Below are 24,726 nucleotides of genomic sequence, written 5' to 3' on the forward strand. Positions count from 1 at the left end.
TCTCTCCACCACTCTCCAAAGCTTCCAGACCAGGAGACTATGGAAAAGAGGATGCATTGCCCATGCAGGATGCTTCCACATATACAGAAGCTACATACCCAGAATACTGTGTCAAGAGAAGCATCCTTGGACTTAACAGCATCTGGTTTGGTCTCTTGGTGGTGAATAAGTAGCAAAACCATCAACCCCTGCCTAGTTGAATCTGATCCATATAAATAAATAATCCCGTGTGTAGTGTGTGTTTAATAGTATACTTCCAACCCAAATCACCCGTAGTTAGAGGGCCTTCTTGCAATCTCAGCATTGTGCTCTTAAGCGTTTATTGTATTGGAAGAAGAGTAATTCTTGCCAAAGCTACAGCCAAGTCACTAGTGAAGATAACATAAATCCTAAATTTGTTTTTCTTGCTATAGCTAAAGAACTGAATATTCCACAGTGAGGAGAGGATGGTAGGCTAAAACAAAAGTAAAGAGAGAAATTATTTATTATAGAACACATTAGGAACACTGTTCACAGTACATCATAACAGAGTGACTGTATAATGAAGTGATCATAAAAGGGTGACTTAAAAAAGCAAAGACAATGCATAGATTATAGGCTAATTGTGGAAACTGGTGGGGTTTTTTCTTCTCATAAGCAAAGCTGTACAAGGCTGTCACACTATTTCTGCACAGGTAAAACATGGATTTACTTAATCTGTACATTTTCTTCATTTTTTATAAACGTACCAATACTTAGATTAACACTTCCATATAGTTTACAATGTTTAATTTAAATACAGTATTATGTCTCATCAAATTGTTGATTTAAGGTGCAATTTACCAAAATCTACAGTAAATATTTCTTGTTTTCTTAATCAGTTCTCTTTGGCACGCTTCTGGTTTATTTAAATACAAAAAGTGTAGGACTGAATTGAGTATGTAACACTGCAAGGACTTGAAGATTTTTTTGTTAGCAAACGAGTGCAATTTTAGGTTTACCACAAGCTTATTTACAAACAAATAACTGCATATGAATTTCAGTTTACATATAAAATGGCTGATGACTTTAATGTGCAAGGCAAAAAAATTTGTTACAGCAATTCCTCCTTTGGGAGTGTTTTGCACCATGGAAATATTGTATAAAATGTGTTAGAAAATGGAGATTTCTTATGAGGAAGTTCTTGGTGCTTCTTACTCTATAGCAAGCCACCTGAAGACATGACTCTCTGGGTCCTGGATCATAAGATACAGTTTAACTGACATGTTCGGACTGTAGTAGTACTGCAGCTACAAACTTGCATGTTCAACTGGCAAACTAAACCAAGGAGTGAAAAACCAACCAGACTGTAGAAAAGGTTTGACAACAGTGGCTTCTTTCTAGAAAAAGGTATGCCTCATACATTCTTATTATATCTGGTTTTATTCCAAGGAGGAAATGTTTAGAATTTGCACTATGTGTTACTATATATTCTATTTTCATCTTCATGACTTCTACCTACTTCTGGGCTGATTAATGTTTGGTTAGAGTCAAAGGTGAACAACAGTAAACAGACTTATTTCTGCTTCTGATGGAAATGTACTAGGAGGCCATCAAAGCCGACCTAAATCAGTGAAGTATCACTTTACAAAAACTCTTCAAATGCCAGAAAAGCAAATCCACAGCAATTTATTTCACAGCTGAAGGCCAATCCCAGCAGCTGGCATTCACATGAATGACATAGGGAAACCTAGCTACATAAACACTACAAATTATTCCATGCCCAGTTATTTCACAATTAAAGAAAACAAAAAAACTGTTCATAGTAAAATACTTATTACAAGGCCTTTCTGGTCTGTTCCTTCCTGTATCACCCAAGTGGTATCCTCCCAGCTGCAGAAATGAGTATTTTGGCACATGATCAAGTTACAGTAGATATCAAGTACAGTGCAATCTGTTTAGAAGGCAAGGATGTTAGAAGGGATTTCATACAGGTGCTTTGTAATGTGGATAAGACACGAAATGCTGTGCTACTCCTGAGTATAACATGTTTGGCTGCCCCAGCAAAGATACCCATTTATGAGCATGCTGATTCCAAAGAGGCATTTCATACCCTCAGCAGTAGTGTATACTCTTTAAAAAACCACACACACAAACAAACAGAAGTATTTTACAACTGTCTTCAACCTATCAGCAAGGACTAAAAGTAGTGAGTTCAAATTGTTGGGAGAGGTGATGAGAAGGGGGCAGAACTCATAAGGAGAATCAGAGTCTGTGTATTAATCAAATGAATGTGAGATGTAATTAATTCTTAATTACCCTTTAAGCTTTTTGAGATATTGCATATGGCCATGTCCTTTAGTGCTCCTGTTTTACCTGAAAGCTACTGGCTTTAGAACTGAGATGTCTGTGTGAAGGATATGGTGTCAGACTTATCTACAGCAAAGCCTCCGTTGACGTATGATTTCTTGGTCTCTGTTTCATCATTATCAAGTATTGTTGTTTCCAAGGCAAAAGGGTTGACTATGTTGACTTCAGAGGTGACATCCATCTGCTCCAACTCCTTTTTAGAGAGCTTCTCCACTATCCCTGTACCAAAGGCATCTCCCAAGACATTCACCATTGTTCTGAATCGATCCCTATGGAACAAAAATGTTGTCAGACAAACCATTCTGTATGTTCCTTAGAAAATCCTTTCAGTGAAAGTAAGCTACTCTAGCAAATGCAGATCTGGTTTTTTTCCCCAGTGCAGATTCCAAGCAATTCTGCAATTAAAAGAAAAAAATGTTGTAGAACAAGAAACAGAATTTTTCGCAAGAAACAGAATTTTTCGCACATGTATTTGAACAAACCTGGAGTCATTTTCACGACAAATTACTTTGTAAAGTGTTGTAAAGCTGCAAGTCACGTCACTAGTCTGTTATAGTAGTAATCACACTGCTGTGCACAGCCTTACAAAATGTTGTAGGGATCACATCTCAGGTCCTGAAGTATGCTACACAGCTGGTTCTCTTTGTGATCAGACTGCTTTTGTCAGGAAGAGAGACTGTAGGGTGCAGCAAAAGAGTCTGTGTTGTGCATTTTGTCTTTCTAACAGTTATTTCCCAGCCAGAGGAACACCTAGCTCAGTATTTTCAGTATTCTGGCCCAAATGCTGCAAATGGGAAAGGCTATCTTCTGTTACCTTAACAGTCGGCTATTTTAACAATCCTTTCATTGTTGAAGGGTTGAAGTATAAAGTTGTATTAAACAAGTCACTTACAGGAATATGACACTTCTGTACTGTTGATTTTTCTCCCCAAAAGAAATGTGACTTGCAGGTCTTAAATATCGAGAAACAAAACCATGCAATGTATTAAAGTTTGAAAATCGGCATGGAATTAAGGCAGGGACAGTGGAAAGTCACGCTTCCCTGTTTGTCTTGTCAGCTACACACCACTTCAAGGGCTTTACGGCAGAACACATTGCTCTGCCTGTCCAGAGATGTTGCGGTAGATATATTCTCAAATAGAAGGGACTGCAAAAACAATAGTGAATTGGCATGTGTCATACACATATTCTACTACAACTTCTGAACTCCAGTGCTAGAAAGTGCCATGTGTTCTCCATGTGGAAAGGAAATACATGGTAGGAAAAAAAGAGAGAGGGGTAAAGTAAAATTCTAGTAGGATAAGTGTGACAAGTGAGAAAATCAACAGCACTGAAAACTCATCTTCATAATATTTCTATTCTCAAAATATTTCTATCCTTCATTAAAAGCATGGAAGCACTCCTCAAGCCTATGCAATAAAATCTTGGTAAGTTCAGAATTAACTAGAAGTTGTTAATAAGCCACTGCTAGCAGGTTGCAAAATAATACCTTTTAGGCAGTAAGTACAAAAGGTGAAAGTGTTAATAATCTGCGTAGCATCATGATGTGCATTCCATTTGCTGAGGTGCAAAATGCACTGGCAATGATCCCTGGTACATGACATTAATCTTTAATTTGCTTTACACAGCAAGACACATTAACCTGTAAAATATCTCAATTAGAATCAGAAACAGCTTGAATTCTTTGTCTATTTTGTGGTGGAACATGTAGCTTCACTGTATTTGTATTGTGCCCAAGAATAACATTAATTCTGGACTTTCAAAGTAAAGACGAAATCAGATCCATAAAATTATGATTACTATGAGAAACAGGAGATTACTGTTCTCCTCCTCCCCGGCCAAATAACTGGAGGATATGAAATAAAATTATTAGGATGTAGATTAAACCAAACAAAATTAAATATGTCTCTGATCAACATATTATTAGGTTGTGGAATTCCTCTCAGAACTTACAGAAATCTAGAAGTTTATATGGGTCCTAAAAGCAATAAAGCTTTTAAAAAGCTTTTAAAAGAAGAAATCTATTGAGAACTGTTAAAAGCAAACACCACCTCTAGCTCAGGAACTGTGAGATCTGCAATTTGCAGGAGTCTAGGAGAGTACCTTGGGAAAAGAACCAATATACATTTGTTCTGTTCTTACTCTTCTGTAGACACCTGCTCTGAGCCAGTAGTTTGTAATGATCTTCACCATCCTTAACAAAACTAAATGCCCACTCAGAAAAGAAAAGATTTGGAGAAAACAAAATTACTGTGCAGCACAAACAAATCTATTAGACTCTACTGCAGACAGCTGATGGGGAGAATGTACCTGTGGCTGGAGCTGTTTTTTTTGGAGCAATGATGCTTACACAGAAATTGAATTGATTCTTGGATCCATTGAACAGCCCTGGTTTTCTGGAGACTGGTATTTCTCTCTACAGCTTGCAAAACTGAGTTATATAATCAAATAAATTATAAAAAACTGTGAAAGGCCTAAGTTGCTGCCGGAAATCCTTCCAAGAAAATGATTGGGAAGCGTGGGGGAGGAACAGGAATGCATTTACCTTGACTGTAAATATGAGTCTAAGAAGATGACATACAGAGGCTATAAAATGATTGAGATCTCTGCATTGATACCAATGAAATATCATCCATGCTGAGTTACTGCAGGCAAACAAGACCTTGGTGTGAACACTAAAGCTCACACAGTTTAGGAGGCAGACTTGTGAATCCTGTTACTCTTTCTAGTGAATCATGGGATAAAACTGAGTGCTGATGTCCTTCTGAACTCCAGATTACACTCTGTGATTCTTCAGTCTTTTGAAGTATTTTGAAAAACACAGAGATGTTTCCCTGCTAAGTTGAACAGAAAAGTTTTCAGGTGAAAATGCTTCTCTCCAGAAAGAGTGGCTTAATGGGACTGAGGGGTTTTGATGTGCTCCGAGGTCAGACGGTTAGGATCAGGCATAAGGAATGCTTTCCAAGTTTGCATGCATATTGTTGTTGATCAAGGGACTGGGTCTTTAAGAAACTCTCTGTGAGGAACAGCCCCAGCAAAGTAATGCTGGCAGCAAAGACCCATGTACAGGCTGCCATGTGTGTGCATGTGGAGCTCAGGACCAGCTTTGCTACTGCATTCAACTCAATCGAACAAGCCAAGAATCTTTATACAAATCCAGCAACAGTCCTAAATGATTTTGTTGCTTTCTTTCTCAGACCTACATGTTCCCACACAGCTTATGTAAACATTAAAAACAAACAAACAAACAAAATTCAATATCAAGTGCCTTAAACTTACAGAAGCCAGTCAACTGCAATGATCAGGGTAACATCTTCGGCGGGCAGACCGACAGCGCTCAATACAATCACCATGGTGACAAGTCCAGCTTGGGGGACGCCTGCAGCCCCAATGCTGGCAGCTGTGGCTGTGACACTAAATCCCAAATAAAGCCCAGAAAAGGCATTCAGAATACATGTTGCTTATAGAAACTTTATTTTCTGGCACAAATAGACTTATTTCACTGCAAGAAGAAGCCCAAATGTTCCAGTTTTTGTCTTGAATAGTATCTACTCAACTGGTTTACTGTTCAAGTCATGTATAGACACTGCCATAGTTACACTGCAGAGTAACAGGCAATGCATGGCTAACCATCAAACTGGACAGATCAGAGGCAGAGGCCAAGGTGGGTTGGCAAGTGTTTGCAGTGGAAGAATAATGGCAATTTTCAAAACCATGCTGTATACTAGATGTGTGTCCTGGCCCACCCCACCTCCTCACCAGGTTGCACAGGCAAGGCCTTGAACCAAGAAGTGAAAATGTTTGTTACCCCCCGTGCTGTGAACGATAGCTTCAACGAGGTATCTAAAGTTAACGTACCATTCATTATAATAAACCACCTTAATAAAACCCTTATGATGGCTTTAGTCTTACCTAATGGTAACTATTTGGCCAATATCCAGTTCCAAATCATTCAGCTGTGCAATAAATACAGCTGCTACTGCTTCATAAAGAGCTGTGCCATCCATGTTGATGGTAGCTCCAACTGGAAGAACAAATCTGGTAATTCTTTTGTCAATTAAGTTTTTTTCTTCTGCACAGCGGAAGGTGACAGGCAAAGTTGCTGAACTGGCACACAGATAAACACAAAGTAAGTGCAGGCAACAGCATACCACTTCCCTTATCTTTCCTTTTCCTCAGAGCCTGATCTGCTCTAAGACTCAAATGGACATCTAAGGTAGGCAGGAAGGCTGCACCATGAAAAACCAAGTATCTTCTGTTATCTCTTCTAATTACAGGTGGAAATAACAAAGTCTTACTTATCCTTAAAATTACATGGTAAAATCATTATGACGTATGTAGTCACAGAAAAAGTGCAACAGCTTAAACTCACTAGAGTCTGTGATTAATGAACTGAACAGCAAAGAACTTCCTACTCCTGGGAGGAGCAGATGCTTGTTTGGTGTAAGGCCAGTGCAGTCTATAGTGCCCCTTTGGGTACTACAGAAATAACGAAGAAAGTGGTATTTCGACCTCCAGTGGGTTCAGAATTGTCCAGACAAAATCAGGTATGAAACAAAGTAGCTAACAATAACGTCAGAGCACAAACAATGCAATCACTACTAAGAACATTACAGAAAATAAATGTTTCTTTTGTTTACCTGGAGGAAATCATGAGGGCTGTCAGAAGTGCCTGAGCCATCCCCATAGCAAACTGAAATGGATTTTTCCTTACTATTATTAAGTAGATCAGTGGCAGAATTATAGTGGAATGGATTGCAAGTCTGCAAAATAAAATAGACTAGTTAAACAAATGGATCCATCTCATTGCCTTGTTTTAGTAAGATGTTGATAATATGCATCTAGTTCTGCCCTCAAGTACACTTATGAAACACTAAAGGTGACTTTAGTGACACCTATGTTTAAAATTTAGAGTATGCCTTTGTAAAAAACAAACAAACAAACAAAAAAAAAAAAAAAAAAAAAGAAAAGCAGACTAGTGCTGTTCTAAACTTCCTTTTGGAAGGGAGAGAGTCTCTCTTTCCAAAGTAGAACAGGAAATATATTGGAAATAACTGTAAACAGATGAAGATGAGAAAACGAAAGTAATAATTTCAAAACTGATATACAGAGGGTCATTTGAAACAACACCAAATCACTCCACTCTCCTGTCAAATCCTTACAATGCAGACTGGAGACAAATAAGAAAAACAAATCATATTATTTTTCTAAGTTTCTCTGGCTTTATTATAGAACATGTTTTGCAGTTAAAGGTAAGTATGGTTCCCAGTCAGGGGCAGATGAAGTCCACATCTTTCTGCAGAAACTTCAAACATGATCCTATTAAAAAATCCACTTACTTTGTAGCAAACTGTGTAAGCTTATGTCTATAATTAAAATGCAGTGAGGTATTTCAGAGTGTATTAATGAGGTACATGTAGTGTCGCCATCTTAAATGTTGCAAAATACTGAAATACTGTCTTTTGAAACTATTAATTTCTGAAACTAAGTGTGCTGACATGCAAAAGATCAAATTCTCCTCTTGCCTTTAGCTGCTCAGCTGTATCTGACTGGATATTTGAGTAGGTTTCAGGGACAAATACACCCTTCAACTTGTGCATTAATTTTGAACATTGTGCATTAATCCTGAATACATATGAATACAGATCTTTGTGGGCATTAAAGTTAGAGGCAAACAGCCTGCTGTGAATATATTTGAAATGAAATATACATGAAGGGTCTGTGATATATTTCCTTTGTTCAAAGGTTGCAAGCAATTACAGCAACATCAGCTTCCTGTGAAAAGAAATTATGATAGCCTGGAAACATAAAGCCCAGAACTGTTGTCATGTATGATCTTAGGATTTTTATTCTGTCCTCACAAGATGTTCTTGTGAACATTACTGTGTTTTAATACTGCCTTATGATTTCAGAGCAGCTGATAAAGATAGCAATAAATCATGGTAGCCAAAAATAGGCAATTAAGAGAGCAGTAGCCACAGCACAGAAATCCACAACAGAACTAAAAATCACCCACAAAACCTAACTATTTGCTTCCTTGGAAAGACTACCTTTTTAAAAGCAAGAGGCACAAAAGTTTTCATTCCATACGTGAACAAATTATTTATTTAGTGGAATGTAAATAACAGCATGCAACATGCATTGATAAAATCTTGTAAAGAACTCTAGAAAGAAGCGTAACATTTTATACAATGGTGCCTGAGAACAGGCATTCAGAAATTGAATTCTGCAGAACATAAAGAAAAAAAAATCAAGCCATTCAGCATCTTAAATAAATGTTGAAGACAATAAACATTTCAAGTATATCTACATCTAGGAGCACACTGACTTCCAAGTAGGTATTTTGAAAAATTTAGATCTGCACTTTTTTAGTGGCAGCATGAACATGACATTATCCAAAATAAAGTATTTGTGCATATCTGTTTTGCTACTACTGACTTTCATGAAACTCAAAGTAATATTTAGTTTCATGCATGAAATGCAACTCATAGGAAGCAGCAGAAATTTTTATACCAAAAATCATAATCAGCAACTGGTAAAAGAAATTCAAGAAACGTTCAATTTTAAGATAGGAAGATTCTTGTCCCTCAGAATCTCAAACTGGCATTCCTCCTAGTGTCCAGAGATGCAGCTGCCTTGCCGCTTCAGAAGAGGCAAAGGCATAGACAAGACAGAGTTGGCTTGTTGCAGCTTCCTTCTTCATTTTCCTCCTGTCTACCTCAGGCTGCGAGTCCTCTGGCACTTGTATTATGCCTCCTACTTTGATCTTCTTCTTCTGTGACTGCTAACACGTCCTCATCCTGACATTAAAAACCTGCAACTATTAAAAGTGAGAGGCTGAAGATATTTAGTGGCCAACTGGAGCAGAGGCACTGGGGGAAGTCTGTTCTCTCATGGTGATCTGAGGAAGACATAAAGGCTGAGATGCATTGCAGAAAATAGTGGGCGAGAGTTGATCGAGCTGAGAATGTGAAAGGTCATGAATAATAAAGTTGGCATGAAGACGAGATAGAAGATGAGCTGGGGAGGGAAGTTAAAGCAAAGGAAGAGGAGGATAAGACATACCAGCCCTCATGCTCCTGTACATTTTTCTTGATTTGAAATACAAGAAATATGTTTAAAATAACCTGTAATTCTCAAGATCAAGCTTAAAGACAGGATGATGGACAGCTACAGAAGATGCTGATGAATAAAACACCTGCAAACAGGAAAGGTCAAGCAAATAAGGATGAAAACTAAAAAGATCGTGGGAACAGCAGTGTTTAAGAAAACAAAACAAAAAAAGAGCACAACTACTTCTGTTGGCTGCGAGGTGGGAGAAGGAGTATTCTTGCCAGCTGGAAAATATAGCACCTTTCCCCTGAAGCCTAAAGCCTTGTGTATACATTGTCATCTTTCTTCCTGTGATCCAGTTCCAACATGCTCTCCCTAATCACCAGTTTTGCATAGAATGTGCTGTTGTTAGCCCTTCTCCACAACACCTTGAGCATCACCTGCTGTAGGCCATTCTGTAAGAGACAGAAATGCTGCAAAGATCTATGCTAGCACCCGTCAGGAAAAACTGTGGCATGTGCAAGGGAGTTTGGTGGCACACAGGCTTTTTCTCTCCAAGGATGTGCAGGGGGGCACCCTTATTATTTACAACCTTTTTGATTGCACCTCAGAACCTATTTTAAATTGTTGTACCTGCCAAGCCCATGGTTACCAGCTGAATGGTAATACGTGGCGTTAGTTTACTTTACAATTGTACTCTGGAGAAGGCACTGTATCTTCACACACATCTTAAGGAAGATACACTCTGTCACAGTACAAATAATAACCATTAATAGGTAAACAGTCATTAAACATGCTATGTGATCTAAAACTTAAGTCCAAGGGCAGTAATAATCCATTCAACATATTCCTCCTCTGATTAATAACATAGCAAACCTGCAGAAGTGATACATTGTCATTCTATGAATCACTCCTACCTTACTTGCGGTCACGGTCTCATGTATATTTTATATAGAACTATTAGTCTTTTGTTTTACAGTCTCTTGTCAAGCATCAACTTTTGCACCCTTTAAAAATTTGATTTGTTTTCCAAGTCTAAATGCAAACTCAAAAAACTGGATTATGCATTAGACAAATGTTAACCTGCACTCATCTCTGTAACATTTTGAAAAAGCCATGATCCAGTACTATTTCTGGAGCTGTGATTTTTACTTAGGAAGTCATTATACCTCAAATGATTTTTAACAACTAGTCTAAACATACTGGCTTATGTATAAAAAAAACCCACCCAAACAACTTTTAAATAAATACAATTATCTAGCAAATTGTCCTACTTTGAGGTGGGATGGACTTAATCATTTACTTAGGAGCTAGCGCAGTGCTGTTTTGGCTTCGATGTGAGACTTTTCAGTTCCTCAGGCCTTACTAACGAAGAGGCTGGAGGGGCACAGGGAATAAGGCGGGGACACAGCCAGGACAGCTGCCCCAAACTGGCCAAAGGGGTATTCCATACCATGGGATGCCATGCCTGGTGTATATATACCTGGGGTGTTGGCTGGGGAGGGCAGGTCATTGCTCAGGGACTGGCTGGGCATCGGCCAGCGGGCGCCGAGCAGTTGCACTGTGCACCACGTGTTCCTTTCTTCCTTTCCCTCTGGATTTTATTCTGTCCCTCCCCCTTTTCATTATAACTGTTATTGTCATCATTGTTATTATTGTTCTCTAATTTTTATTCTGTTTCAATTAAGTTGTTCTTATTTCAGCCCTTGAGTTTTACATTGCTTTCCACCTCTCCTCCCTGTGGAGTGGCTGGAAGACAACGGACATATTATGAGCAATCCAGACCAAGTAACTTTGCTGTAATAGCAGGCCAAGGCTGTAACAAGCTGCAGGTGTTATGAAGAACATATGTAAGGCCAAGGGAGACAAAGAAACCGTGCATTTGCAGAGAAATAAGAGAGTTGGACAGAAAAATGAGAAAAAAACAGGATGCCTGCACAAGGGGGGAGCAGCGTGTGGGCACCACACTGGGACCAGTCATAGGGGAGGTGGAAGCGTGTGAATGAGTAGTTTTAACCTGTCACCTTTTACATAACAAGCCTGCGTAGCATGTGTGTTTTTAGCTGAGGGTATATATTGCTGTGAGTCTATTAATAGCATCTGTAGAGTATAAATTGCTGTGCATCCCTTAAAGTGGCACTAACTTGATCACATTGCTCGTATAAGTTGTTTCTGAGCCTTCTGCATCAACACCTCCCCATCCCTGGGGTGAGAGGGGAGTGAGTGAGCGGCTGCGTGGTGCTTAGTGACTGGCTGGGGTTAAACCATGACACAGATAATTGTAAAAAAAAAAAAAACCAACAAAAAACCAGCACTCCTTCTTCACTATTTATGGAGCTATATAGTCTATGTATTTATAGAGTGTGTGTGTGTATATATATATATATATACTAACATATTACTTTTCTGCTTGGTTGTCAGAAAGTGTATGAGTGACAACAGAAGAATAGCACGTGTATGCATAACATGGGGGGAAATAAGCTCTTGAACGACTTTGTATCTAGCCTCTAGACAAAACATGAATAAATCCTTAGTATACTGAAGGAATTACAGAAGTGGTTGCCAAGGCAATGAACTAAGACAACCTAGAAGTTACGCTTCACTGAATTGGAACCAGAAATTTAAATGCATTTAACTTATTGGGACTGTAATATCCATTTATCTATCAAAGGAGTTCTTTGTAGAATAGTCTTCAGAGACATATAATGAACTAGTATTATAACCTGTATCACTTGGAACAGTAAATTGCCCTTCTAAGTCTCCACATCTGAAAGGTTCCACATAGCACAGGTGTAACCTCCTCCAGCCCAGACTGTTCTACACAGCCACAGGTCTAGAAAAAGATTAGAAAAAAATGTTTTGTTTCTTGACTAAATTATTTAGATAGCAACTGCTGCTTTGGCAGCTTCACCAGCTATCTCTGCCTTGAGGGGGTTAACAGTGCAACCCCCAGCACTTCTCTTGATGTCAGCTGCCTGCTCTGCTCTGAGGTGGGAAGGGTCAGTTTCCTCTTTGACATCATTTATTGTGCCCTGCACTTAACAGGCATTTGCGCTGGACAGTGGTGCTGTGCCTATGCTGGTACACCTTGCCCCACAGGTCCCATGGAGGCTCCCAACTTAATCCAGATACCAGTGTATATTCAATAGGTTGACAACCCCAAATATGCCATAATTCACAACCTCACACTTTTTCAACTTCTAGTATCTAACAGAAGCATTACTACTCTCAAAAATACAATGGTATTATCTGTTTCAGTACCAAGCTGAGAAAACTAAACAATGAATACAAGAACAGCCTTTGGGTTTTTTTTTTCCCCCCAGAATGCAAGGCAGTGACTTTTTTTAAAAAAATATACATTCAGCAAAACGTGCATTCAGAATATTCTCACATAATTTTTACTGACAAGGATTTTTATCTCTGACATAGAAGAGGCTGGATGTTATGGTTAATTGAGTTGTAATCAACTGAGCTCTAAGAACTGCACACATTTATTTCATCGTTAACAAACAACATACCCACTTAGTACTGTAGCCATATAAAGACCTAGTTTACGGAAGATTTCCCAGTCCTCAACTTCTATTATCTTCCCAGCAATTAAAAACACGATACCAACTGGCATATACCTAGAAAGCAAAAATAAAGCGATTAAAAATGCACTCTCAGAAATACTGAGTGCTCAACACAGAATAATTTCTCATACAGTATAACTTTACAAAATATGTAGATTTTTAAATATTCTATTACACAACTGAATATCTTTTTATGTATTCTATTATACAACAAATTTTAGTCACTTGCAGCAGACTACAATAGAGGTGATAAAAAAAATATTAGAAAACCAGAGTAAATTTGTGTAGTTGAAGAACTACTGCATGACCTGGTATCACAGAATACACAGAAGCTGGCAAGGGGCATGGGCTTTGCCCTACTGCACCAAATGTTTATGCATAGCCATAAGCTTACTTGGAGGTGGAAGTGTGCAGGGCTGAGACCACTATCTGCATTCAGCAATCACACACAGATAGGGAAGGTCTCTTGTGCTTACAGCTGCTGCCCTGCAGCACTAGGGGCTATATATGTGTCACCTGCACAAAATAAAGAGTGATTTTAGTATGCTGGGATAATACAGTCATCAGTGTGTTGCTTGATGGAGAGGTCTCCATCCCCCGGTAAACTTACACAAGACCATGCCTTACAGACAGGAATAGCTGCATGGGCTACTGCCTAGAGAAAATTCAAGGCAAAAATCAGGACTTATACTAGCACCAGCTGCGCTGCGTTCCTTTTGGTACCAGAGAGCAGGCTGTCACAGAGACAAGCTGTCACTTCAGAGCTTTGAGTAATAATAAATTAATTTATAAATTTGTGGATATGTAAAATGTATCCATTTAAAAGTATAAATTAATACAGTGTGCATGTGTTATCTCACAAATAAAACAGTACCTTGTCCCTGTGCAAAGTAGGGACTCCTAGTTCCTCTGGAACCCTGGACTCGGCAAAAGCAGAACTAATGCCAACACTGCCAGCATCAAACTTTACCTTATTCAAGACAATGGATCCCCCATCTATAGAAAGCCAGGCAGCCTGTAGCCACAGCTTCAGGCACATGCAAGACAACAGTCAGCTTCTGAGTAGGATGCTGTATTTGTAGCATGTGCTGACTCTTGTGCCTCATTAGTGGTAGCTTGCTGCACAGGGAGGCAGCCTGTTTCATGGGGCTGTACCTCAGCTGGGGACTGAACCAGCTGCCTAGCACAAAAGTTTTAGAACTGATTTACCTTTTTTTAAAGGCAGCAAGCAGTGTGCAACTAAACCCTGGACAGGTTTGCTGTTTTACAGGCATCTCAGTGTGCTGTGACAGAAGAAAAATCCATGGAAGGGCCAGATCCAATAAGCTACTCTTTACGTGAAACATACGGATGTGAGGGAAGTATTGTAGTAAATGGCATAAGGCACACAACATGTAGGATCAAACTCTGGAAAGGACTGTGTGTGTTTATAGCTCTGATCCCATAATTGTGATCTGCACATCTTCACTGCTCTGTGAATGGCAGTGAAGTCCAACCACTGTCAGATGAGTTATTACACTTTAAATTGTTTTTCCCGTCTGAGACTATTGTGAAAGAATATTGCAAGAATATTCTATCACAAAACCTGTTAGCAGAAGGTTAATGATGTTAAGTTGTATTTTGCATACCATTTTGGATTTTGCTCTGTGCTGTGGCTTGTATATTAGTTTATATCTCTAAAGGAACTTAGCTCCAAGGACTGCTATCCGGGGAACATAATGGCTATCAACGAGTAGTGTTCCAGACTGAGAACAGCATGTGGGTGGTTATGCTTCTACAGTCCTGAAATCACTAGTGCAGCTGTACTGGTTTGATCTAAACCTCTAGCAAGAATGTTTGAAAAACTTGGGTTTCTTGTATACCAATAGGACTGTTTCTTTAGTATATAGTAAGTGGAAGCTCTATCTCCAGTTTCCTCAAAAGGATCAAATTCTGTAGAAAGGAAACTTTTTACCAGCCTTTCTTTTAAAGTTGTTTGCTGTAAAGCACTATAGAAAAACAAACATGAAGTGTCAGTCTTCTCCTACCTCTTCAATGACAAAACCCACTTAAGTAAGTTGTTAGAAAATGCCAGTGTGTCCTTGGACTTACCACATAATTATCTGAACTATTCTCATTGTAGCTTCGTTCAGTGCATTGAAAAAATCCACCAGCACTTGTCCTTTCTCTCCCATTTTCCCAATAACCACTCCAAAAACAAGACAGAAGACGATCAACCCCAGCACGTTGATGCCATCAGAATACATGCCCACGATTTTGTATTCTTGGGTTTTGTTCTATAGATCAGATTCAAGAGAAAAATGTTACTATCTGAAAACATAGAACTGAATTTAAAGAGTTCTAAAATTAAAACATATTTAGATCTTTCTTTGAAAAGACACAGAACTCTTCTGCAGTCACTCTATTCCCTTTCTGGCAGTGCCAAATGGGCAAGTTCAGTAATGAAGGTAGAACTAAATTATCTTTCCAAGCTTTGTATTTTAAAGTTATGCAACGATGTGACCAAACCCTAGCAGTGGATAAAACACCTCTTAATTTATGTTGCCCTTTCTGTAGACTTACGACACAAAGTATGGCAAAGTCTAGGTATCCACAGTCATACCTTCAATACACTCAAGACTTAATCCCTACCATGGAGAAAAAAAACGCAGCTGATGTAGAATCCTTGCGGTTACTTCTGAGGAATTTGAGGGTTTGTGTCTGGATTTAAGAGAAATAGTTTGTTGCATAAGAACGGAGACAATAGTGTCCAGTTTTGCCCCAAGTTTAACAATCTATTGATCATCTGAAACCAGTGAAATTGCATAATTTATAGCAGAATTGGATGCACATAACATGAAAGTCCTACTAAATAGGTAGGTATTCATGCGTTCCTCTGTGTTTGTGCAGTATGAACATATGAAAGAAAGAGTGCAATTCTTTGTTACATCCTGCTTCAGAATTCAATTATTATCTTCTCATATAGCTCATGTTCCCATGCTCTCATTACTATGAGATGAAATTTGGAAGAAGTATAATAAAATGCATAGTGATTTGGTACTGTTCATAGCCTGTGTTCATATTCTATTTAATTCCTTTCTCCATCTCCTCCAGTGTAAGTCTAGGTTTTATAAACCATCAACACCCAGGTTTCCACACTTCTAATCAGATGTTTCTTAAACCTCTTCTTCAGTTCTGTCTCTTTACATTTTTTCTTGCAGAGTAATAAACTATTAATTTAAAAATGCCTTCCATTGTCTTGCTTTCCATTGAAGAAGATCCTCATACTATCCTCTAGCATTTACTTATTAAGTTTTGTGCCCTTGCTAAAATCTAAGTACCATTTCCTTCCTTTTCCCAATCACTAACCACACCAACTAAACCAAATTTATTCTTTGTTCTTTCTCCCTACTTCATACATTACAAAGGAATACAACAATAAAGGTCACACCTCTGAAGTCTCTGCTGTCGTAGCAGTTGTAACGGGTTCTTCTGTAAATGTGGTGCTATTTTTATCCACGCCAGTTGTAGCTTCAACTTTTTCACGTTTGGTTTTATACTGGAAAAGTTTTTTTTAAAAACAGAACTTATTTAGAAACATGAGGAAAGTCAAGAATGAATAAAGGCATTCCCTTCGCCCATTAAAAATAATGGGAAAAGGAATCAATCTGACTTGAGGGTAGCAAACATAGATAAACATTATTTCCCAATTCATGTGAGCCATCACAGTTTTGTACTTTGGATGCTGTAGATCAAACAAGTGATTCACAGATAACATGCCATGAATTCTGCTCCCCAGGCTCTTGGGTACCCTGTGGACCTGCTGCAGCCTTCTGGGGGATGAGATACAGCGCCTGACAATAGAAAGGGGACTTTCTGCAGGGACAAACGTTCTGGACAAAATTGCTGACAGCCACTCCAGGAAAGGTCTGTAGAGCAGATGCCAGGTGCACCTGATACAGCCAGATCTCTAGTACTGTGGTTAGTGTTACTAATGCCATTATATAAGGCAAAGCCATTCTCTGTGGTCGAGCTGGTCTTTTATTAGTCCCCCTTCCCCTTATTATCAGGCCTTGAAGGTCCTGTGCTCCAAGTAGATGAACCAGTTTTCTTCTTTCCCTTCCCACCAGCCTCAAGGCTGGTCCTCTCCTTACCAGCCTTGAAGGTGCCAGGCACCCACCACTGAGCAGAGAAGTAAAACAGCACCCAGAGCACTGTCTATAAAACCAAGCTGTTACAAGTCCTAAGGGGAAACTTGGATGGGAGCTGCTGCTGGACAGAGTCCCAGGACCCTCCCAGTGGCCAGGGATGCCTCTGCTGCCATCTGCTTCCTCTGCAGAATGACGGATTTGTATTCTTTTATATGTTCTTTGAGTCTATGTTGATACAGTAAACCAAGCACTAAGATTTGACCCAGTCTGCTGTTACAATATTGTACTACACTGACCCTGTTTATAGAAAACCTGTGCTATTCTTGTTATAAATTCTGTGTTATACTAATCATAATATCCTGTTAAGAAAATAAAGCTTTAATTCTAACTGCAATTTAGTGCCCTCATCATTCTGCAAAGGAACCCTAAAATGATCTGTCGCCTTAGTGTCAGGTGACAGTAATTAACATATAAGAAGAACTATACGAAGAAGTTTTATAAACTGGAAATATATTCAGTGCTGTGCACAGCAGGACAGTTACCATAATTTCCTGGGAAAAGTTAACTACCTCACATACAGTTCTCACTGGTAGGCAGCTGCTAGACAAGACTAAAAAGGGAAGCAGAGAGCATTACAAAAACCGATTAATATATTTACAGATAAAGGTGACAGAATCAGAAGTAAATCTGATACATAGACAGTAGTTTTCCTCTTTCATCTTGCATACCTCACTTTCTCCAAAAGATGTCTCAAACAAACCCAACTGGCTGCCTTTTCCTTAAGATGGATCATTATCAGGTCTGGCAATGGGCATCCGATGTGAGACATGTCGGGGTGAGGGCTAGTTACACAGACTTCATTAGACACTGAGGGTTTTCACACCCATCCCAGAAGTAAAAATCCTCTCTTACATGCATCTTGGGTTCTGCACCCAGCTCCTAACAGTGTCTTTTGGCAAAGGATGATCAAGGACTTAACAGCTGAAAATAGAGCATTTATCACAACGGAAATGAAACCAAGATGCCTCGAAAGTAAGTCTTTTTATGGGAGATTAAGATACTCCTGGACTTCTCAGAAATAATTTTTACTTGACATAGTTTTTGGGGACATAAACCAAGAATAATTTGCAGTGAGCAATAAAAACTACAGTAGGAAAGAGCAATGTTCAAACTTACCTGTTGAAAACAGGCCTGGACAAGGTTTTCTGGGAACATGTTCCTGTTAAAAAGGTATAAGCATTTCAACATTACAGCATAGTAAAACAAGTTGTTTATATAAACAAAACAATAAAATCTGCTGCTTGAAAAGCAGATCAGGCTGTGTCCCTTTAACCAGAAAGCAGTGTATTTAGCACCATCATATATAAAGCCCAAAGAAATTAACAATTCAGGACTCCTAACGACCAGTTCACTGTTTTCCTACAGCTGGATTTTTTGGCTTATTTTTCAGTATTTGACATTTCTGTTGGTAATCTACTAAACCCAGTGGTTTTTTTCTCTATCATTTGCATGAGGAATACAGGACACACTGTTTTTATAGGATTTGTCAAATATAGGCAGAAAATAAAACCCCTCTTATAAACACTGTGCTGGAAGAATCAGATATGTGGTGTGCTCTATTGTAATTCTGAATCCAGAAATTAATCTTGGCTGATGGAAGATTTCCACATGTCATTCCAGGGTCAAGAACCATGTCTGCACACTGAAAAATCAGGAAATTAGATCAGAATCAGTGCAATCCAGTCGCGTGCCAACTGCCAATTCCGGTTTCAAACAATTGCAGAAAATAGCATTGATTAGGTATTTATTGATTACCCAGTCCAGTGTGGAAAAAGGTAGTTTATATATTGAAGCAGGTCTCTATCTTCCTTCCAGATCTTTCACAAACTCTTGCCTTTGTTTTTCAAGTTTTCACAGCAAAATTCCTTCAAAGGCAAGAGTAGTTTGTACAAGCCTGGGAATTTCCTTAATCTTTACAAGACTTCCTGGATTTGGATCTTAAATCTGATTAATACAAAAAAGTAATTATAATTCCTTTTAAAGAGTATTTCAGATCTCAAATTCCTAATTCATAGTCTTAAACTTGTTTACAGGAAGTTGAGCTGTAACTGTAGCAAAACCCCAGACCACTCTGAATTACAGTTCACACCACTTCTTGCTATAGGAAGACTTTTTAATGCATGGAACTGTATCAGCCCTGTTGAATTTGTGTGGAAATATTTATGTGGAAGTTACTGGTAACAGACCGCATGAGGTTTTATAATACTGCTGATGGCAGTTCCTCTTATTGATTCCTGGGCAAGTGACCATAACGAATGAGATGAGCCATCCAAGGTGCTGCCATCCTGGTCATGCACAGGCAGGAGGGGGCAGAGGCTGGGAAGAGCTGTGGATTGTTTAACATGGGGCTTTGGGTTTAACTACCTTGTATATAAACCTCAGAGAAACCGAGTCATTCTTAAAGACATCTGCCGTGATCTGTGCCGGGGCAGAGAAGCCCCAGATGACAGCAGACATTTGCTATTAAATAGGACAGTAACTTTTTTCAAGGCGGACATATACCTATATATAAATGTATACACATGTGTCTATTTTACCAGTGTCAAAGACTGTATCTGGAGTTGTGTCTGCAAATGCCAGTCACATTCCCTGAAATTAAAAATGCTGGGAAAGCCAAATGAACGGCAATTGATTCTTACGTGATAGGTTAAGTAAAATTTCTGAAAAAAAAAAAAAAAAAAAATAGTGGGCAGGAATAGTGATATAGAACAGAGACAAACTGCAGCTGGACAAAAAAGATAATCCAGAGAAAACATTTTTGAGGGAACTACTTAGCAACTATTGGAAATTTAGCTCTTTTTTGTGAATTTTTTTCTTATTCCTTAAACACATTAACTCTGAAAATCTGCTCAGGTCTTCTTCGGGCTTTTCTAGGGCTTTTCTTGCAACTGTTTTAAGTGTCTATCTTTTTCCAGGTGATGATACCTGGTTAGATACTACTGATGCAGCAAACTTGTTGACTGGGCAGCCTTAAGAAACCTTTGCTTACTGCATCTTGTTACTCTGCACCCTGCCTTGAGAAGGGGAAACACAAAACTGCAATTTCAGCTGGCTGTCAATGCTGGATGACACAGAAGCTGCCAGTCAGTAACCTGCCAACCATTCAATCTTTTCTGGATACTTTCTTCATAATGTGTAAATCTTGCATATCAATTTTTTCAAAGGAGGGAATTTTTGTTGTCATTGGTTTATTAACCAAAGTCTATCATGTAAAGAGAAATTTTTTTAATGAACTGCTTTGAATAGACTCTAAAATGCCTAACCTGTTGGAATATCTGTTATTTTCTCCTTATTCATCCAAACAACATTAGAAAGCATTCTTATTGCATTACACATCACAACTTTATTTGTATTTGTTTGGACTTTTGCAACAAGGGTATGGAAACTAAAAAAGAAAAACTCACCTGATCAGATCCAGCATGGCATCAACAGTACTGACTTCTGGGGTACTGCCCACCCTGTCAATCTCATTTGCTGTTTGAGGCACTCCAGGTTTAATGGTCACAACTAAGACAATCCCTGCAGAAGGAGAACCAGAAGAGCTTACAGTGCAAGCAGAGGCATTGGTGCGCCCTGCCTTAGCTATCCCGTGTAGCTAAATTGTTCATGAGCTAAACTGAACAAATGTTTTCCCTGCGTGCTCATGTAGAGCTGTTCATAAAAGAGAAGTCTACAGGTGGTGTCCTTAAATGTGCCGGTTCCCCCAACACAGGAGCTACTTGTGGTCTTGCCACTGGACTTGAGCATCTAGCTTTGTTTTTGCATGTATGGTAATAAATCGCTACTGCTCACCAAGAGGGTAAATTACTTCAGCTGGGTTTCAGCTGAAGCATTCTGCAACTTTTGCATGATAATAACTTGAATTGCTATTTACCTTTTACCTTGTGCAGCTCCTGTTAACGGCTTTCAGACAGGAATACAAGTGCATTGTCCTGTGACCCCAAAGTACAACAGGATGTTTTGGTAAAGTTAGTTAGCAATCAAGTTACATAAGACAAGGGCTTCAGAAATAGACAAATAAAAAATTATGGGCAAGAAATACTAGCTTTGACCTTGTGGATACTGAAATCAGTGACAAATTTTCCATTTAATTTAGTAGCTTCATTTCAGGAATTTTTACTATTCTATGAAATACTAGACCTTTCCAAATGTACTTTTATTTATTTATTTATTTAATTTCCGAAGTCCAAACAAACCTAAGGCAAATGAAACTACTAAATCTCAATGCAGGGAAAAAGAGGCATTTGGATGATCCTTCAACCAGCCAGGAACAAGGCTTTCTAACGACAGCTGTGAATAAAAGCAGCAATGAATTTGTGTAACCCTGCACAATGAAACAAGTAATATCTTAGTATCATGGAATAATTTAGAATAGCAAGGACCTCTGGAGATTGTCTGGTTTAATCCCCCACTTGGGGGCTCGGGACAATTTCTAAGCTAGATACATATTAATGTTAGTCTTTATTAATTTTTCTCTCTCTTTTCACAGAAAATTCACAGACTGAGCTAGATACATATTAATGTTAGTCTTTATTAATTTATCTCTCTCTTTTCACAGAAAATTCACAGACTGATGGGCTAGCCTGAACGGTGTAACTGCAGTGATATATTATTCTCTATGATGCAGCCTCTAGAAATTAATCTGGCCTTATATGTCTGTATGTGATTCTTTTTCTATTCTTAAATACTGCTTTGCTTTACAAGTAAGCCACGTATGATGTACATTTTGTCCTTCAAATAAATACATATTTCTTTTTAGTGGGTATCTAGGCACAGCATTCACTTAGGCTCAACAAAATACAAAGACAGGCCACAAAACATGTGACCGTTGACAGAAGAGGGTTTAATTTTATTTCTTATTTAAGAAGGCAGGCTAAATATGTTTGTTTAAGCAAATACGGAAGATTTCACGGCTGCTTGTAGGGAATGAACTTTATGTAAGAAGAGATGTGGACTTCAGAGAGACAGGAGTGGAGCCAGGCAGTGACAGAGAGGACAAAAACCTCTCAGGAAGGAAATGAGACTACAAGGAAAGCAGTATTTTCTGTCATTCTTCCAGGTGAGACACATACATTCTCGCATCTGAGAAGAAGTAACAATCTGTCAATTTGCTATTGAGGAGATTCACCTTGCAGTTAAGGCTGGCCTTTGATGTTCATTCAGCTTTCCCGCTGCTGGTCACTGTTCACACAAGCAGACAGCTCCTAACCTTCCCTGAGCTGAAATGTATGGTGAAATCGCCTGTGGCTTCATACTGGATATGAATACAGCCCAACTTGTGAACGGAGGGACTAACTTCTCCCTGTATTTGGCTCAAAGTATGTCAAGAGGTTTGGTATGACTCCTGTCTCTTCTCTCCATCCTGTCTTGTGAAATTAGTAATGTCACAGTGCTGTACGCTTGTAATTAAGTGACGCTGAGGGTTTCAAAAGTTAGAGTATCACAGAGTACCTAGTATTACAGCAATGACTGTAGTGCAGAAATAATATATGACTGCTCGCAAACCAATCTTCCCAGAAACGCTGGAATCCAAAGCAGCAACACCTGCAAAAAGAACCACAAAAACAAACCACTATAAAACAACCTCAGAAGAAACTTGTTATTTTTGTAGAGACATTTATTGTCTTTAATGTCTATGCAGGAATTTTTTCCTTAATCAAGGTATTTTAAAAGACTTAATTGCCAGTTGCACTTCTGAAAACTCTGTAGCAGACCAACATGTTTGCTTCTGCTTCTTTGCAAAAATCCAGTTTCCTAGGGTTTTTCTAGGAAAAAGAAAATTTAACTTTTCTCATTCCCTGATGTTTGTGATGAATTAGACTTCTTTGGTTTATGAAAGTATGTTAGAATTTCTTTCCATATTCACTTTAACAATAGCGTCACTTTCTTCAGATCTGTAACACTTTGGCTTTAAAACTAAAAGCCATGGGAAGGAAGCTGCTCAAGGTTGTTACCCCAGGTTGCTCAAAGGCATGTACAGACACCTAAGGCTCATTCCTGGGTGGGTGGAGGGGGGTTGCCTTCATTAACAGGTGTTTTGGGTTTTGTTTTTTTTTTTGACCAAAGCTTGTCTGAAGTCTGAGCTGTTCCCACTCTTGGTATCTGCCATTGCCAGGAATTGAGGGCAGTTTTTGTTAATGAAGGTAGGGAAAGTGCTGAGGCAGGTGTTATAATGAGGTCAACTTAACTTGTGGCAACAATATTACACCAAACCACTCATGAAGTATTTTTTAATTGTTTAAAAGATTCACAGTTACATCTGTACACATACAGTTCAGTAACCAGGGTAAAATCAACATTGTAATTGTAAAACTGGACTGTCTATAACCACGCTAGTTAATAATTCACCACTATCTCTTTAGTATACATTTGTAATCCATTTATATTTTTATGTTTATTGAGTCAAATTATCAAAGACTGGCCAGATTCCCTTGTACAGAAAAGTAAAAATAGCAAGAGGATATTTAACCTCAGATAGGCATAATTTTTAGGGAAAAAAAAAAAAAATGTTCCTAAAGCTAAGGAAGAAAGATCAAAAGATCTTTCTGACACAATAGTAACTTACTGATCTTTGAGCTCAAAAAGGATCTTAGCCAGCACACTTCAACCGTGAGTTGATGTCTCTTTCAGAAGGTATATTAACAACAGTAACAACTTGTGCCTAGAGCATTCCTATAATGCCTTACTTGTTCTGTTAATTGTTATTCAAAATGCAAACAGTACTGGGAGGGGAGAACGAAGGTTATTTTATTTCACCATCTATTTGATTATTTGGGGGTCTTTCATGGGACAGTGTATCATCAGACTGAGCACAGAAGAACCACATATACATACAGAAATAATGATGTAAAGATTATCACACTTTTAAAGCAAATCAGGATAATAAAAGAACTGTTCACACGGCAAGGGAATACAGACCAGTGCACAGAAAAAAGCAACACCACAGCTATCACAGGAGGCTGTCAGCACTAATGATATTGTCTGAGGCACAAACAACAAAATGGACACAATCTGCGCTGTCATTTTTACTTCTGACCTTGGGAACTGGGAAAAACCAGGTAGAAAAGAGGTCTTTTGCATTGCTGTGGGCTCAGCTGTGGAAATTATGGTAGTGATAACTCTTGAGAATGGATAGTAATAAATAATGGATTCTGTGGACGATAGAAGAGCTGGTTTCAAAGGCTGTCAATGTTGAAACTTTTACATCTGATGTATTTACTTAGAAGACTTTACAATGTTTTACCAAACTGGTATTGCCACAGTTCCATTTTAATGAAAAGTTCATAAAAATTAGAAAACATGGGATTTTATTCTAAAACTCGTTGTATTGACTGTTGATAGTGGTTACATACGCAGTGGAGGTAGGATAACAATCTTTTCATGGGATGGAGTACTTTACAAAGCTTGCCTTAAGATTTTTTTTGCTGGCAGTCTTGCTGACTCAGCCAAGAGCCTAATAATCATGCAAGGTTATTTCTCTGGGGTACTGTTATAAAGATTCCACAATTAGTATGACACTGTGACAACATTATTCTGGCTCCAAATGAAATCCCTTTGCAAACTCTTATGCTCACAGAAGTTAC

General features: G+C 38.6%; 1 protein-coding gene and 1 long non-coding RNA gene across 3 annotated transcripts in view; both read right to left on the reverse strand.

Annotated features, from left to right (window-relative positions):
- Nucleotides 1-466: 466 nt before the first annotated feature.
- The window catches only part of SLC1A1 (solute carrier family 1 member 1), a 59,255-nt gene continuing 34,995 nt past the window's right edge, over nucleotides 467-24,726 (reverse strand). For both annotated transcript variants that reach the window (XM_040579419.1, XM_040579418.1), the window contains exons 3-12: nucleotides 22,595-22,687; nucleotides 20,548-20,662; nucleotides 18,260-18,302; nucleotides 16,384-16,491; nucleotides 15,045-15,229; nucleotides 12,900-13,007; nucleotides 6,969-7,091; nucleotides 6,241-6,435; nucleotides 5,608-5,742; nucleotides 467-2,597 (exon numbers count right to left, since the gene is read on the reverse strand). In XM_040579419.1, coding sequence (XP_040435353.1) covers nucleotides 2,351-2,597; nucleotides 5,608-5,742; nucleotides 6,241-6,435; nucleotides 6,969-7,091; nucleotides 12,900-13,007; nucleotides 15,045-15,229; nucleotides 16,384-16,491; nucleotides 18,260-18,302; nucleotides 20,548-20,662; nucleotides 22,595-22,687 — 1,352 coding nt within the window. In that variant the 3' untranslated portion in view covers nucleotides 467-2,350. The remainder of the gene's footprint in view (nucleotides 2,598-5,607; nucleotides 5,743-6,240; nucleotides 6,436-6,968; nucleotides 7,092-12,899; nucleotides 13,008-15,044; nucleotides 15,230-16,383; nucleotides 16,492-18,259; nucleotides 18,303-20,547; nucleotides 20,663-22,594; nucleotides 22,688-24,726) is intronic.
- Nucleotides 8,416-10,983, reverse strand: LOC121080957. Its single transcript, XR_005825543.1, has 2 exons — nucleotides 9,456-10,983; nucleotides 8,416-9,148 (listed from the first exon to the last, which is right to left on the reverse strand). It is a non-coding gene; the product is annotated as an uncharacterized LOC121080957 (long non-coding RNA).

Source organism: Falco naumanni, chromosome Z, assembly GCF_017639655.2.
Source record: "Falco naumanni isolate bFalNau1 chromosome Z, bFalNau1.pat, whole genome shotgun sequence".
Taxonomy (NCBI): Eukaryota; Metazoa; Chordata; class Aves; order Falconiformes; family Falconidae; genus Falco; species Falco naumanni.